The sequence below is a fragment of the Neoarius graeffei genome, chromosome 22, assembly GCF_027579695.1.
Source record: "Neoarius graeffei isolate fNeoGra1 chromosome 22, fNeoGra1.pri, whole genome shotgun sequence".
NCBI classification, from domain to species: domain Eukaryota; kingdom Metazoa; phylum Chordata; class Actinopteri; order Siluriformes; family Ariidae; genus Neoarius; species Neoarius graeffei.
The window spans coordinates 24111682-24128282 of NC_083590.1; the positions used below are offsets into that span (position 1 = coordinate 24111682).

Consider the following 16601-nt stretch of genomic DNA (forward strand, 5'->3'; position numbering starts at 1 on the left):
AAAATGGCCAGAAAAATGTCTTGACTATATTTTCTATTCATTTTACAACTTATGGTGGTAAATAAAAGTGGGACTTTTCATGGAAAACACAAAATTGTCTGGGTGACCCCAAACTTTTGAACGGTCGTGTAAATAACCATAAACCCTCATTCATCATTAACATCTTCTACACGGCAGAATAATACCGAAGACACCAAAACTCTGAAACAACATATGGAACTATGTGACAAACAAAAAGTGTTTCAAAATACACTACCGTTCAAAAGTTTGGGGTCACCCAGACAATTTTGTGTTTTCCATGAAAAGTCACACTTTTATTTCCCACCATAAGTTGTAAAATGAATAGAAAATCTAGTCAAGACATTTTTCTGGCCATTTTGAGCATTTAATCGACCCCACAAATGTGATGCTCCAGAAACTCAATCTGCTCAAAGGAAGGTCAGTTTTATAGCTTCTCTAAAGAGCTCAACTGTTTTCAGCTGTGCTAACATGATTGTACAAGGGTTTTCTAATCATCCATTAGCCTTCTGAGGCAATGAGCAAACACATTGTACCATTAGAACACTGGAGTGAGAGTTGCTGGAAATGGGCCTCTATACACCTATGGAGATATTGCACCAAAAACCACACATTTGCAGCTAGAATAGTCATTTACCACATTAGCAATGTATGGAGCACTTGCATGTGACGTCACAGCCGATCCAGATTGTGACAGACGCCATCGTGTCGGTCAAACGCCATATTCCGCCTTCTATTTCTGCTTTTACTTCTATCTTTTCTTCTGGAAAACCCTACTATATACAATTCTACTACAACGGCTGGGGCTACAAGCTCTCCCGACCTGTGCACGGTTTTTATGTTTTTTGTGTGTATTTTTGCGTGTTGTTCGTCTGTACCGGACTTCAATATCCACTACAACCGTATGGACTTACTGGACATTGGTTCCCAGCAGAAAATGACGGTTTGTAGCGATTTCCATTGCATGCACAACATTCCGGACGAGAAAAAAAACATTCCGGACGAGATAGTGAGACCAGCGGGGTCTCCGTGGATTGTTATCGGAAGCAAAGCGAAGGAGGCGGCGCCGGGAGCAAAAGCGAGGCTGCAGAGCCGGCCTGTTGACTAAGCTCAGAAAACAGCCACTCAAACCTCCACTGCTAAGCCTCTACCTCTCCAACGCCAGGTAAACAAGACGGACGATTTGAAATTACAGCTGGAATTACCTTATTCTATTCTATAATCGGCTGGTCAGTGCTATACTCAATACTTAAGTGACTTACCCCTCCAGTGAGGATCATTTTCTTGTTTACAAGATGCCACATCTGAGTCGCTGACAAATCCTGAATTTCTGTAAAGATAACTGTCCAGAGATTTATAAGCACGCAGTGCTTCACCACTGAACAGCGAGGGAAAGTTAATGAGGTAATTATACACGTCCGGGTATTCCACCTCTGGCAGTTCCATATCCACTGACACGGTCGTGAAAACTCCATCCGGAAAGCCATAAGGGTCACTAATCTGTAGATCGTTTATTTTAGACATATATCTAGTTATCTGTTCATTAGAAAAATGAGCCGTGTAGTCCGTCGGTTGAAATTGATCCATTCTGTACACGAGTGCAGCAGTATTCAGCTGTGCTGTTGACCGACAAGATGGCGGCTGTGTACTTTCCGGTCACGTGACTGCAAGATCTCTATAGAGTGGATTTCTGATTAGTTTAAAGTGATCTTCATTGAAAAGAACAGTGCTTTTCTTTCAAAAACAAGGAAACTTCAAAGTGACCCCAAACTTTTGAACGGTAGTGTATACTGACTGTCATTTGCATCGACCGTTTAGGAAAATCAGAGAAAAATATCATTTGCATAATAATTTGGAACGCGATGTATTATTGCTTAAGTAACTTGAACATGATGGATGGTTCATTTATAATTATAATGCACGGTTATAGTGTTACACTGGGTCATGAGGGTCGTGGTTATGATCATGCAGAAAGAAAAGAAGGACAAATTTAGTTACCAACCTGAGCTCTATCCCGGAGAACCTCAAAATCAGCCTGTGACAGGAACTGGTTGTACAATACACCTGAAACAAAGACAGAGAGTGAGTGTGAATGGCGAAACGGAGGAGGATGAGGAGAATGGTGTAGCTTTCAGCAGTATTCAGTGCCGGTATTCTTATTAAAGCGAATTGCGTTGTGAAAATGCCTATTATTGCTCAACTATGCTTGAGTGCCATTGACATTCAAAAGGTCACGAGGGGGAAAAGTGCGTAATAGAGACTTCATTCTCCTCAGGAGCTTTTGTGGATGGGATTCGTCACGCTTGTACAAGATTCATTCCAAGCACGTTCAAGTCACCTCGGACTAAATCACTTCCTCGTATACATGGACACTTCATATAGAGAAAGACGACAAGTCATCCAATCATAATACCAGCAATCCTGGAGAACTGAAATGTCAATAAAGCATTCGGCGCTAAAACCGAAACGTCCAGAGGCAACACTGAGATGACGGTTTAAGACGGCTGCCTACCTTTTTCGGATCGCATGTTCCTGAATAAAAAAAATATCTCCTAATGATTCATCCGTTTAGTTCAGCGGTACTGAACGTGTCACAGCAAAAGTACATACACCTCAAATCAAAATCGACTCATTCGGTGCACTGTTCAAAATAAAATGTCAAAACAAACAACAGTCATATTTGCACTGATCTCTAGATAAGAGCTTGTCAAGCCCACATCACGTACGGAGCTGCATTCTTCCTCCACATATGACTCAGAGACCCTTCATTAGGTGCTGAAAAAGCACATCCGAAAACTCGTATGACTTGTACATAATGGTGACTGTGGGCGATAAGGTACAAATATACAGTATCCTGATATCTCTATATGGCACAAACAGGAGTCAAATGGCCCTTTTCCACTACCCTTTTTCAGCTCGCTTCAGCTCACTTCAGCCCGACACGGCTCGCGTTTCGACTACCAAAAACCAGCACGACTCGGCTCGCTTCAGCCCTGCTTAGCCCCTAAAACTCGCACGGTTTTGGAGTGGGGCTGAAGCGAGCCAAAGCGAGCCGAGTGAGGCTGGGGGCATGAGCAGACACTCCCCTGTGCACTGATTGGTGAGGAGGAGTGTCCTCACATGCCCACACACGCCCCGCGAGCGCGCTGGGATCTGTAAACACCGCAAACCCGGAAGGAGAAGAATTACGAATTACGAGAATTTCTGAAGCCTTATGCGCCTCGCCTCATCTATACGCTCTTGCCAGTATCTGTCCGCGTTGTCGGTGACAACAAGCCACAGCACCAAGACCAGCAACACTAACGACTCCATGTCCTCATGTTTATTGTTTACTATTCGGGTTGTGAGACGACCGCTTAAAAGCTCACTGATGTCACTGTTTGCGCTGCTTAACGACATCACCTGACGTCCACCCACTTTCGCTAACTCCACCCAATGTGTCCACCCACTTCCAGCCAGCACGGTTCAGCGTGGTTGTAGTCGAAATGCAACTCCAACAGCCCCACTCAGCACGGCACGGCTCAGCCCAACTCAGCCGCGTTTGTAGTGGAAAAGCGGCAAAAGTCCCTCCTGTTCCAGGACCTGGTCTTCCCAGGCAGTCTCCCGTCCCAGAACTAACCAGGCCCTTGGTCTCGCTTCCATAGCCTAACGAATAGTAGTAGCACAAGAAATAAAAAATAAAAAACAACAACTTTTGCAAACTAAAAATATTTACAGTATTTAAAGGAGAACTGAAGGCAAATTTATCATCAAAATTCCATTTCTCATTTTATTAAATATCGGAATGCAGTTTTGTTCGCTATTTTGTCGCTGCTATAGCAAGTTCTGAGTGTTTGAAATATGCTCTGTAATATATCAGTCCATATGTCAAAGCGATGGCCGTAAACGAGATTCGTTGAGACCTGTGCGAGACATCATAGGACGGAAGTAAAACGTACAGCGGCAATCAAAGCGACCGACATCCGCCAACGTTGTCAAAAGACGCGCGCGCCCTCTTTCGAATGCTGACGTGATCAAGCCGGAAGTTTGATTGGTTTTGATAGCAATCAGGAAAGTTTGAAAAAAGTAGGCAGTAATCGTCATTTAAACTCGTTTTTGTGCAATACTTCGTTTGGAAAACAGTTTTCAAAATGGCGGCACTGACACCTGGCTGACACTTCACGGTTCAAAGTCTCGCACAAGTCTCGTGAAGATCGCGCGGATAAGCGACGCCTGCCGTGGACCAAACGAACTAAATTCAACATGGCTCAAAACCGAATAGGCCGATAAATATCATATTTAATTGCCAATACGAGTCACGATATAAGGTTACTAAAACCGAAAACGTAATTGAATAACATGTTAATTATGAAATAAAGCAAGTTTAAAAATGACTTCAGTTCCCCTTTAATGCTGCATTACACTTCAGATGTTCTTATCCGAAATGACGTACAATACACCCAGAGCAGCCTGGGGAGCAGTTAGGGGTTAGGTGCCTTGCTCAAGGGCACTTCAGCCATTTCTGATGGTCCAGGGAATCGAACTAGTGACCTTTTGGTCCCAAAGCTGCTTCTCTAACCATTAAACCTCTATTAAACCATTAAACCTTCCTCTATAATCCCTGATAAAATGACTTTTCTGTAAGGAGAACTTTACAGAAGGAGTCTCCACTGTCAGAGCTTTGAAATAGTTTTCCACAACAGTGAAAGGAAGACGGCCCTTCAGTAGGCTTGACAGTGCGCTTATGAACCTCCCGTACGTTCATACGGGAGAACTGCACGTTTTCGTTTGGCCTTTAAAGACGTTCAAAAGTGTTTCTTCGACACAAAATTAGTGTTGATTCAAGAATAAATAACATTTACGGAACATATTGTTCACTTTGTGCGGTGTTGTGATGAGCCTTTACTTTAAGCGGGGTGGTTTTGTTTTGTTTTTTATGTTGTGTAATGCAATACACCAAATTCAAACGTGCTGCCATCTTAAGGCCCAGTCACACAGCCGATCACGCATAAATCACGTATAAATCACGTATGAAGTTGGCTTGTGCATGATTGTCAGTGGAGAAATTGACCATTTTTTGGGGGTGTGCATGGTCGAAAATCACCGATTAATTGCGCATGAACTACGTACAAATCACTTACAATCACTTACAAATCACGCACATCAGCGCATAGGGTCAAAAGAGGGACAATTTCTGGTTTTTACTGACGAACACTCCACGCATAAACTGCGTATGAACCACGTATAAGCACGCATGAACCGCACACTAGCACTGATGAACGACGCATAGAGTGCGCATGTCAGTGGATATCAGTGAAATGTACGTGTTACTACAGCGAGACATGCGTGATATGTGCGTTATTCGTCAGTGAAAAGTCATCGACGTGCGCGGGTAGCGGTAAATTTCTTGCGATCAACCACCAACGGTCCACGCATATGTCGTGCATTGTCCGCGTCAGAACTACGGCAAAGGACGCACGAATTACGTTAAACGGCGCACAATCGCGCATACTTGTGCGTGATCAATATTTTTGAGCAGCTCAAAACCTGGAATCGTGCACAAACCCGATTCGTCGAACATCCACTGACAACTACTGATGCTCCACGTCAAAAAAACTTATGAATTACGCACAGCACTGATGAATCGCGCACGACTCGAAATGTATGCGCAATTCATGCGTAAATCGTAAGTTTTGGCTGTGTGACTGGGCCTTTAGGTTTTTTAGTGATATTCGTCACTGGTCCGCGAGTTTTGTTGTTGCTTCCGGCTCACTCAGTGTTAGTTCAATCAGCTTGAAACTCATGATTCCTACCTAGTGGTCGAATCTCTCATTTTCCAATAAAATCGCCCGAACACTTTGCTGTCTAGTGCCGGAGAAAGATCGGATCACTGAGAAATTTTGTACCCTTCCTAAAAATCAACGAATTTCCTCATATGGAGAAAAAATGAGACGGTGCATAAATATCAGTGATACTGTTTTGAAGAGAATTAACAAACGATTGATGCTATTATACACCGCGCATTCGAGCACCACCGTCATTAGTCATGCTTGGTGTCCATAATTTAAAGTGAACATACCCAGGAAATTCTGGCTTTTACGCTTAAACACAAAGGACGGACCAATTTCAGTGATGTATTACTTTTAAGCCTTCTCGGTGCATAATTGTGATCTCCAAGAAGAAGCCTTTATCTGTAATCCTTACCCTGATACTCAACATTCTAAATCTCTTTATTTTTGGCTTTTTGGTCTATTCCCTCACCCGCCACAGAGTAAGCGGGACGAGGTATTGTAATCAGTGCGGTTTTTGTTTGTTTGTGTGTGTCTGTTAACAATCTAGCGTCTAGACGGTTGCACCATCTCATCTCATCTCATTATCTGTAGCCGCTTTATCCTGTTCTACAGGGTCGCAGGCAAGCTGGAGCCTATCCCAGCTGACTACGGGTGAAAGGCGGGGTACACCCTGGACAAGTCGCCAGGTCATCACAGGGCTGACACATAGACACAGACAACCATTCACACTCACATTCACACCTACGCTCAATTTAGAGTCACCAGTTAACCTAACCTGCATGTCTTTGGACTGTGGGGGAAACCGGAGCACCCGGAGGAAACCCACGCGGACACGGGGAGAACATGCAAACTCCACACAGAAAGGCCCTCACCGGCCACGGGGCTCGAACCCGGACCTTTTTGCTGTGAGGCGACAGCGCTAACCACTACACCACCGTGCCGCCCCGCGGTTGCACCAATTGACTTCAAATTTTCAGGGTAGGTGGGCAATGGTCCGTAGATTACCTGATTAAATTTTGGGAGAAATCGATAACATTTTCCATTATAACTCAAAAACGGTTGCCGATAAACAGATGTTTACTATTATGAGCCGATAGGAACTCCCATATGGCCTTTCATTTGGCGCCATGATTTTTGATCTTGAGTGACCTTGACTCAAGGTCCAACTCAAGGTCACGGATTTTCAGAGGGCTGCAACTTAAACGGTTGACGGCAGACAGATGTTTACCATGATCAACTTATAGGAAGTGCCATATGGGCTTTCATTTGGCACCATGATCTTTGACCTTGAGTGACCCTGAAAGGTCAAACTCAAGGTCATGGATTTTCATAGGACTATAAGCTGACAGCTGATGATTGAGAAATATTACCATTATCAACATATAGGTATAAAATAAGTGCTGCCAGGCGAGGTTTGTTTTGCCTGGTCAAAGTTCATCCCACGCCATGTGGCGCATAGGGCGGCACTGATCTCCGTTTGCGTAGCCTCTCGCCTATTGAGGTATTTCACCTGACGTCACAGGGTCACGTGACGCCCCGGTGCCCGCCATTTTGAAGGTCAAGCTAGCTAATGTCAACAACATAGTAGCTAGTATGTTATTGTAGCAATGTTTACGTTCAGTCATTTGGATGACTGTTAAAACCTTTCAGTCTCAAGTTTTTCCTTTACTGTATTTACTAGTTTACTGTAATTATGATCCGGCAGCTATTTACACCGGATCCACTGTAAATAGCTGCCGGAGCACGCTCCGGCTTGCTCCCCCTCAAATTAAGCAGCGCACTCCGGCTTGCTCCCGGAGTGCTCCGGCCAAGGTTCCGGAGCGCGCTCCGGCTTGCTCCCCCTCAAATTAAGCAGCGTGCTCCGGCTTGCTCCCGGAGTGCTCCGGCCAAGGTTCCGGAGCGCGCTCCGGCTTGCTCCCCCTCAAATTAAGCAGCGCGCTCCGGCTTGCTCCCGGAGTGCTCCGGCCAAGGTTCCGGAGCGCGCTCCGGCTTGCTCCCCCTCAAATTAAGCAGCGCGCTCCGGCTTGCTCCCGGAGTGCTCCGGCCAAGGTTCCGGAGCGCGCTCCGGCTTGCTCCCCCTCAAATTAAGCAGCGCGCTCCGGCTTGCTCCCGGAGTGCTCCGGGAGCAAGCCAGAGCGCGCTGCTTAATTTGAGGGGGAGCAAGCCGGAGCGCGCTCCGGCAGCTATTTGCACTGGATCTGGTGTAAATAGCTGCCGGATCATAATTACAGTAAACTAGTAAATACAGTAAAGGAAAAACTTGAGACTGAAAGGTTTTAACAGTCATCCAAATGACTGAACGTAAACATTGCTACAGTAACATACTAGCTACTATGTTGTTGACATTAGCTAGTGCTAACAGCTAGCTGCTAGTACACCGCTACAACACAGACACCGACCCTAATAATACAGTTCTTGGTCATTGCCTGGTAACAGCAAATTTATAACGGGCCATGTCTCAACAGACTAAGAAGTTATTTCAATGACATTTAATAACATTTTGTTTATCCTGAGGACCGAAAGTAAATGAAAATGTGAACAAACCTTAGCTGTAATAAAATGGCGACCACCGGCTCCAGGGACGACCCGCTGATGTAGGCATGTTACCCAGCCTGACACAAAATATTTGTCGGCATCCAAACTCTTATACGCTTTCAGATCAATACCTGTGTATGGCGATGGGTTTTTAATGACATAGGTATACAGATCACGTGGGCCGAAGTCAGGTAAAGACGAGGGCTTCGTGTACTTCCGTACGTCAGTGAACAATCCTGGTGGAAGCAGGTAAATGTCGTTCTCTGAGCCTGCTAACCTCAATTTTTGCAAATCCCTCTCCCTCTGCTTGCCCTGTAAATGCCCTACGTCGCTGGATAGCGAAGGTGTTTTCTGCATCTCGCTCCTTTTTCTTTTATGTTTTTCGTTTGTCGCCTTCCTCGCATTCAAACCGATTCGAGCCGTGACGTCCAAAATGGCAGCCTAACGATGCATCACATGACTTGGTCACGTGGGTGAAAAACCTCAATTACATAGCTAGGGTTACAGTGAAGGGCTAGTCCTCTGGCAACCGCGAGAGTTTGACTCCCCACTCGCATCTGTATTGCAGCGTGCCTTGCTAGATGGCAATAGGTACCATTTTCATGATGGTCTTTGGTATGACCTGACCGTGAGTAGAACTCGCGATCTCCCAATCGAGAGTGGCCAACCGCTAGGCCAACTTGTGATTTTTGCCTGGTAACACTTGTTAATTCCTGATTGAGGTTTTTTCTCATGAATGGAAAATTAAACCACTGGAAAATGATTGCTGGTTTGTGACCGGGGCACAAACCAGCAATGACAAAAACTACCGTACATTTCAGTAAATACAACAAAACATGCACTAGCTTTTGATAATGATATTTAAGGAATAAAATACTTAAGCCTGTGCCATTATGGGAAAATAATCAGCAGGCGTGTGGTGTGATTCGGCAGATACGCCAAAAATGCGATGGTGTTTAGAGCAATTCCAGCGTTATGGACGTGACACTTGAACTCAAAATGGCAACAAATGACCCAGTGCATGTTTTATTGTCTCCCAGTATTTAAACAGGTGTTGCATATTTTAAGGCTGTACCATACTGGAGAAGTGATAGAACAAGAACAATTCCCATAGTACATCTCGGGCATGCCAGAAAATGCCAATAAAAGATGCGTTATGGACGTGACAGAAAAAGTATCACTTTTCTTGGGTGACTGTACATTTTTATCAAACTCTGTGAAATTGTAAACCTAATGTCGAAATGGAGATATCCGTTTGATAGAGGGGTCCAAGGTGAATATTAAAAAATCTTTGTTTAAAATATTTTGTATTTCATGCAGAGTTTCGGAAGGAAAAGTCAGCGTTATGGATGTGACGAAATTCCGTTATGGATGTGACGCGTCTGAAATAGACATGGCATATGTTTAGAAAATCAGCAATTTAACCCTTTGAAAAACTCTCTAAATATCAGCTAAAACTATCAAAGTTCTTAAATAATATTTAGGATGGCTATTGTTTTGCTGTTTTGTGGGTTTTAGCATACATTTCTGTGGCTTGTGGCAATAATATAGAATTGTACATGATCAAAGTTGATTTTAGCTTGGGTTTTACATTATAAGAAAGAAAGACTGACAGTGACATATTAGGTTGGTTACAAATTGGTTCAACTTATTCACATCTGTAAAATACAGGCCTAGGTGAGATCTCTGGGAGTGGTTTTGATGTATTACATGTTGCTTTATTTTTGCATGGTGAGGTTGACATTTACATGGAATTGCCCTTTACCGACACGGAGACGGTGGCATGATCAAAGGTAAACTTATGCATGCGCACACGCACTTCCTCCGTTTGCTTGAATATTTATTAGTTTGGTCCTGCGTTTCCTTTCCTTCGTATATAACATAACGTCTTTTCTTCTCGCGTTCCGTTACTGTAGTCGTTCTTTCATGTTTCATTCACACACTCGCGTCCTCCATTTTTCTCTCCTGTTTCAAATTTGTATCCCACAATGCCTTGCGTGAACGGGGAAAGCCCACCATGTCATGCATGATGTAGTATCTTGCATTGCGTCATGGTGAAGCAGGAAAAAATAGCGGAGAATTTCGGGCCATGTGGCCTTAAATTCATTCATTGTTCTTTTTAAAAAAAAAACCAAACAAATAAAATTGAAAGTCTGTGATTCAAATTCAGTAGCTTTCAGTCCATTAAACAAAAATAACTGGGTGTCAGGGGAAATTCTTTTTATGACCTACACTTAAAATCTAAAAGGTGGTCTACCTTTAAGTCTTCTTTCTCAGCAACAAGAAAAGCTGCATTTTTTTGGTCTGATTAAATTCTATCGAGAGAAAAAAGTACAGGTGGCGAGGGAGTGCCTGTGGATAACTGCTATAACTTCTGTAATAAGAAGGACTAACTCGTTTTGTGAACGTTCTACATTATTAAACATAACTATAATTTATTAATTCGTCGTTCTTTAATAAATAAAAATAGTTTGTGCTGGCAAACTGCTGTGTTCTGAGAAGAATAAAACACGTCAGGATGTTCTGTTACTGCAAAATGATCTACTTCAGGGTGAGGGCGGTAAACAACATCGCGTTTTTGGCGTATCTGCCGAATCACACCACACCGCTGCTGATTATTTTCCCATAATGGCACAGGCCTAAGTGTTTTATTCCTTAAATATCATTATCAAAAGCTAGTGCATGTTTTGTTGTACGGTATTTACTGAAATGTAGTTTGTCATTTGTATATTTAACAGTTATTCCACAAAATCGATTCGTACATGAGCTGATAAGCCATGCACGACAAGATTGAGAGGAATAACTGTTTTATTCTATCCACATTCACTGGATTTTGAGAAACAGAGCATTTTAATTTTTTGCAAATTCGATAAATAAAAACTTTATACAAAACATCCGACAAAATCATTTCCGCTTAGAATGTAAACAAACCGGCGAAACGACAGGAGCAATTTGTGAAAAATGTGATAATAATTCTTGAAAAAAAATTCCTGCTCACCATCAAATACTTGTATTCCATATTTTGTTGCTCGTTTTTGTATTTTTTGGGGTTTTGTTTTCGAGTTTTTATTTCGTCCTCGGTTGGTTCAGCAACACGTGCCGCCATTTTGTTTTTCTCTACTCACGGTATATGAGCTGATATCCTACTAGTAGAGTAGCCAATCAGAGCGCACGATTGCTCATATCCAGTGAATGTGGACAGAATAAACAATATACATTACTTTATACTTTTAGATAAATATACAGAACCCGCATTACGTTTTATTCCAAGATGGTCCCCTTTACCCCATCGCATAACACTCACAACGGTGTTATTTTTAAATCTCACACGCACACAGTCCTCTAGACGGCTCATCATGATAGAAAGAAGACAAAATGCTCTTACCTTCTGTAAACTGCAGTCGATCTCTTTCAAGCTCCCACAGTCTGATCTGGTCCGTGATGGTCGGAGGAAGTACTGGAGTCTGAAAGAATGAGCAACGGCAATAAAAGACGTTATTGTTTGATTAAAAGAAAAGTAAAGAAAAGGATGTCAGAGCAGGCAAGATAAAACACATAAGTGGAGCAAATGAAGATTCTGAAGCTACCTGTTTGAGCATAACAGGATGTGCCCTGGTCCTCAGGAAGTGGATGATCTGAACATCGGAGATAAAGAGAGACCAGAAGGACGTATCCAGAAGTTAGGAAAGTATGAGTCACATTAACAAACATAAGTAAACGTCAAATAAATCAATAATATCGATACACACCACCAGTCAAAAGTTTGTGCACCCATACTCTACTCATTCATCTTTTTTTTTCTGTATTTTGACTATTTTCTACATTATAGAACAATACTGAAGGCATCAAAACTATGAAATAACATCTGAAACATATGCGGAGTTATGTGGTAAACAAAAAAAATAGATATTTTAGATTCTTTAAAGTATCCAGTGTTTACCTGGACGCTTTGCACACTACTGGCATGATCTTAACCAGCTTCATGAGGGAGTCGCCTCATTACATGGTGCTGAAAAAATATGAAGTTTATCTTCTCATGTTGAAAAATATATCAATCACTTGTGAATGTGTTCACCACTCGAAGATAAACTTCATATCTTCGTGCAACCATGTATATATATCTTTTCTATCCACATTCACTGGATATGAGCAATCGCACGCTCTGATTGGCTACTCCACTACTAGGATATCAGTTCCTATACCATGAGTAGAGAAAAACAAAGTGGCAGAGCGCATCAAGTCAAATATATCACTTTATCATCAAGTATTTAAAAGAAACAGAAATGGCTAAAAGAATAGCCCCCCCCCCATATCTCCTATTCCACACGCCAGCCCAGTTGGTGGCACCAAACCACTAAAAACCCAAAAGAAGAAGAAAATGGCAGACCATGTTACTGAACCAACCAAGGATGAAATAAAAACTCTACTTGAAAAAAATCCTTCCCCCTCCCCCCCCAAAAAAAGCAACAAAATATGGAGTAAAATTATTTGTTGGAAGAACATATCTTGTTTTTTATTCTTCAATAATTATCCCGTGTCCGAAATCACTCACTACTCACTATATAGTACACTATATAGTGAGTTCACCATTTTGTAGTGCTGTCCGAATGTATAGTGAGAATTATTACACCCTATATAGCGGACTAATTGTGTCTCACAATGCACCGTGGAAAGTAGTGTACAACCGATGGTCACTAACCAAGCAATATATCCCATCATACATTGAAGTCGCGCTGAAAGAAAAGTGTGTTGGGGTGAACGGACAGAGGAAGAAACGCATTATAAGCGGACATTCAAGTACAATTTAAAAAATAGTAAGAGAATAGAAAATAAGCTACAATAGAATAAAATACTAGAATAAAAGTTCTAGTGCAGAGCAAGGAATTAATCAAAAGCCTCAAATTTGATTGAATAAAAGTCAGCGGTGAAGAAGAAAGAAAGGATTCAGCCTTGATTTAAAAGAACTGAAAGATGCAGCAGACACAAAGTACTTTGTGTTTATTAATGTGGGAAATATGCTCAGTGTAATATGGATTTATCACAAAAGTACAACCCCGATTCCAAAAAAGTTGGGACAAAGTACAAATTGTAAATAAAAACGGAATGCAATGACGTGGAAGTTTCAAAATTCCATATTTTATTCAGAATAGAACATAGATGACATATCAAATGTTTAAACTGAGAAAATGTATCATTTAAAGAGAAAAATTAGGTGATTTTAAATTTCATGACAACAACACATCTCAAAAAAGTTGGGACAAGGCCATGTTTCCCACTGTGAGACATCCCCTTTTCTCTTTACAACAGTCTGTAAACGTCTGGGGACTGAGGAGACAAGTTGCTCAAGTTTAGGGATAGGAATGTTAACCCATTCTTGTCTAATGTAGGATTCTAGTTGCTCAACTGTCTTAGGTCTTTTTTGTCGTATCTTCCATTTTATGATGCGCCAAATGTTTTCTATGGGTGAAAGATCTGGACTGCAGGCTGGCCAGTTCAGTACCCGGACCCTTCTTCTACGCAGCCATGATGCTGTAATTGATGCAGTATGTGGTTTGGCATTGTCATGTTGGAAAATGCAAGGTCTTCCCTGAAAGAGACGCCGTCTGGATGGGAGCATATGTTGCTCTAGAACCTGGATATACCTTTCAGCATTGATGGTGTCTTTCCAGATGTGTAAGCTGCCCATGCCACACGCACTAATGCAACCCCATACCATCAGAGATGCAGGCTTCTGAACTGAGCGCCGAGAACAACTTGGGTCGTCCTTCTCCTCTTTAGTCCGAATGACACGGCGTCCCTGATTTCCATAAAGAACTTCAAATTTTGATTCGTCTGACCACAGAACAGTTTTCCACTTTGCTACAGTCCATTTTAAATTAGCCTTGGCCCAGAGAAGACGTCTGCGCTTCTGGATTGTGTTTAGATACAGCAGCTTCTTTGAACTATAGAGTTTTAGCTGGCAACGGCGGATGGCACGGTGAATTGTGTTCACAGATAATGTTCTCTGGAAATATTCCTGAGCCCATTTTGTGATTTCCAATACAGAAGCATGCCTGTATGTGATGCAGTGCCGTCTAAGGGCCCGAAGATCACGGGCACCCAGTATGGTTTTCCGGCCTTGACCCTTACACACAGAGATTCTTCCAGATTCTCTGAATCTTTTGATGATATTATGCACTGTAGATGATGATATGTTCAAACTCTTTGCAATTTTACACTGTCGAACTCCTTTCTGATATTGCTCCACTATTTGTCGGCGCAGAATTAGGGGGATTGGTGATCCTCTTCCCATCTTTACTTCTGAGAGCCGCTGCCACTCCAAGATGCTCTTTTTATACCCAGTCATGTTAATGACCTATTGCCAATTGACCTAATGAGTTGCAATTTGGTCCTCCAGCTGTTCCTTTTTTGTACCTTTAACTTTTCCAGCCTCTTATTGCCCCTGTCCCAACTTTTTTGAGATGTGTTGCCGTCATGAAATTTCAAATGAGCCAATATTTGGCATGAAATTTCAAAATGTCTCACTTTCGACATTTGATATGTTGTCTATGTTCTATTGTGAATACAATATCAGTTTTTGAGATTTGTAAATTATTGCATTCCGTTTTTATTTACAATTTGTACTTTGTCCCAACTTTTTTGGAATCAGGGTTGTACATGCATGTATTTATTATTCTGAAAACCTACCAGCCAACTGATCTGGCACGTTTTAATTGTGTGACAGTAATGATGTAAATAGCGGTATGACGGAGTAGCATCCGAAAGTGTTTTTTTTTTCCATTTTATCAATGAGCTCACTATATAGTCCTCTATACAGAATTCCCTATATAGTGAGTAGGGAGTAGTGAATGAGTGAGTGATTCCGGACACAGGGCTATTATTATTATCGCATTTTTCACAAGTTGCGCCCGTCATTTCGCTGGTTTGTTTACATTCGAAGTAGAAATGATTTTGTTGGACGTTTTATATAAAAGTTATTTATCAAATTTGCAATAAGTAAAAATGCTCCGTTTCTCAAAATCCAGTGAATGCGCATAGAATAAAACCGTCATTCCACTCAATCTCGTCATGCATGGTTTATAGCTGACTCGGTGCTACGTGCCTCATCGGCCATCAGCTCATGTACGACCCGATTTCATGGAATAACATATTATATATATACACACACCTTGGTATAAAAGCATAGGGAGGTATTGTGCATCTTTTACAGCAAATATGAAACGTAGTCTACTGAAATCCTCATAGCTCTTTGCACTTGACTGTGAATAATAATAGCTGCCATGTGAGTGGAGTGCCATGTTCTGGCAGTAGCAGCATTGATGTAGTGCTAAAAGGATTTTCACAGTCTGTTACACCTTGGGAGAAGAAACTCTGAACACAATAGATCATATCACTGATCGTCTAAAGCATCACAACAGCATGTCACTTCTCGAGCCCTGTAGCTCTCTTTTAGGAATTGCACTTTAAGAAAAGCAATAAACCAGTAAAGAAAAACAAGCACTTCAAAAGAAGTGTTTTTTTAACCCCTACAAATATGCATCTGTCTGATGATCTGTCTGTACTGTTTACAGATGTGTAGCTGCAGACTATGTTTGGGGAAGAAGTGCTGGCGATGTCGAACACCGAGCAGGAGCTGGAATGTGTGTGTTTATACAGTGGTGCTTGAAAGTTTGCAAACCCTTTAGAATTTTCTATATTTCTGCATAAATAGGACCTAAAACATCAGATCTTCACACAAGTCCTAAAAATAGATAAAGAGAACCCAGTTAAACAAATGAGACAAAAATATTATATTTGCTCATTTATTTATTGAGGAAAACGATCCAATATTACATATCTGTGAGTGGCAAAAGTATGTGAACCTTTGCTTTCAGTATCTGGTGTGACCCCCTTGTGCAGCAATAACTGCAACTAAACGTTTGCGGTAACTGTTGATCAGTCCTGCACACCGGCTTGGAGGAATTTTAGCCCGTTCCTCCGTACAGAACAGCTTCAACTCTGGGATGTTGGTGGGTTTCCTCACATGAACTGCTCGCTTCAGGTCCTTCCACAACATTTCCATTGGATTAAGGTCAGGACTTTGACTTGGCCATTCCAAAACATTAACTTTATTCTTCTTTAACCATTCTTTGGTAGAACGACTTGTGTGCTTTGGGTCGTTGTCTTGCTGCATGACCGACCTCCTCTTGAGATTCAGTTCATGGACAGATGTCCTGACATTTTCCTTTACAATTTGCTGGTATCATTCAGAATTAATTGTTCCATCAATGATGGCAA

At 42.0% G+C, this 16601-nt stretch overlaps 1 protein-coding gene across 1 annotated transcript in view; it reads right to left on the minus strand.

Annotated features, from left to right (window-relative positions):
• The window catches only part of gtf2h4 (general transcription factor IIH, polypeptide 4), a 49495-nt gene that overhangs the window by 8716 nt on the left and 24178 nt on the right, over positions 1-16601 (minus strand). The window contains exons 11-13 of the mRNA XM_060904669.1: positions 11912-11959; positions 11710-11788; positions 2021-2082 (exon numbers count right to left, since the gene is read on the minus strand). Coding sequence (XP_060760652.1) covers positions 2021-2082; positions 11710-11788; positions 11912-11959 — 189 coding nt within the window. The remainder of the gene's footprint in view (positions 1-2020; positions 2083-11709; positions 11789-11911; positions 11960-16601) is intronic.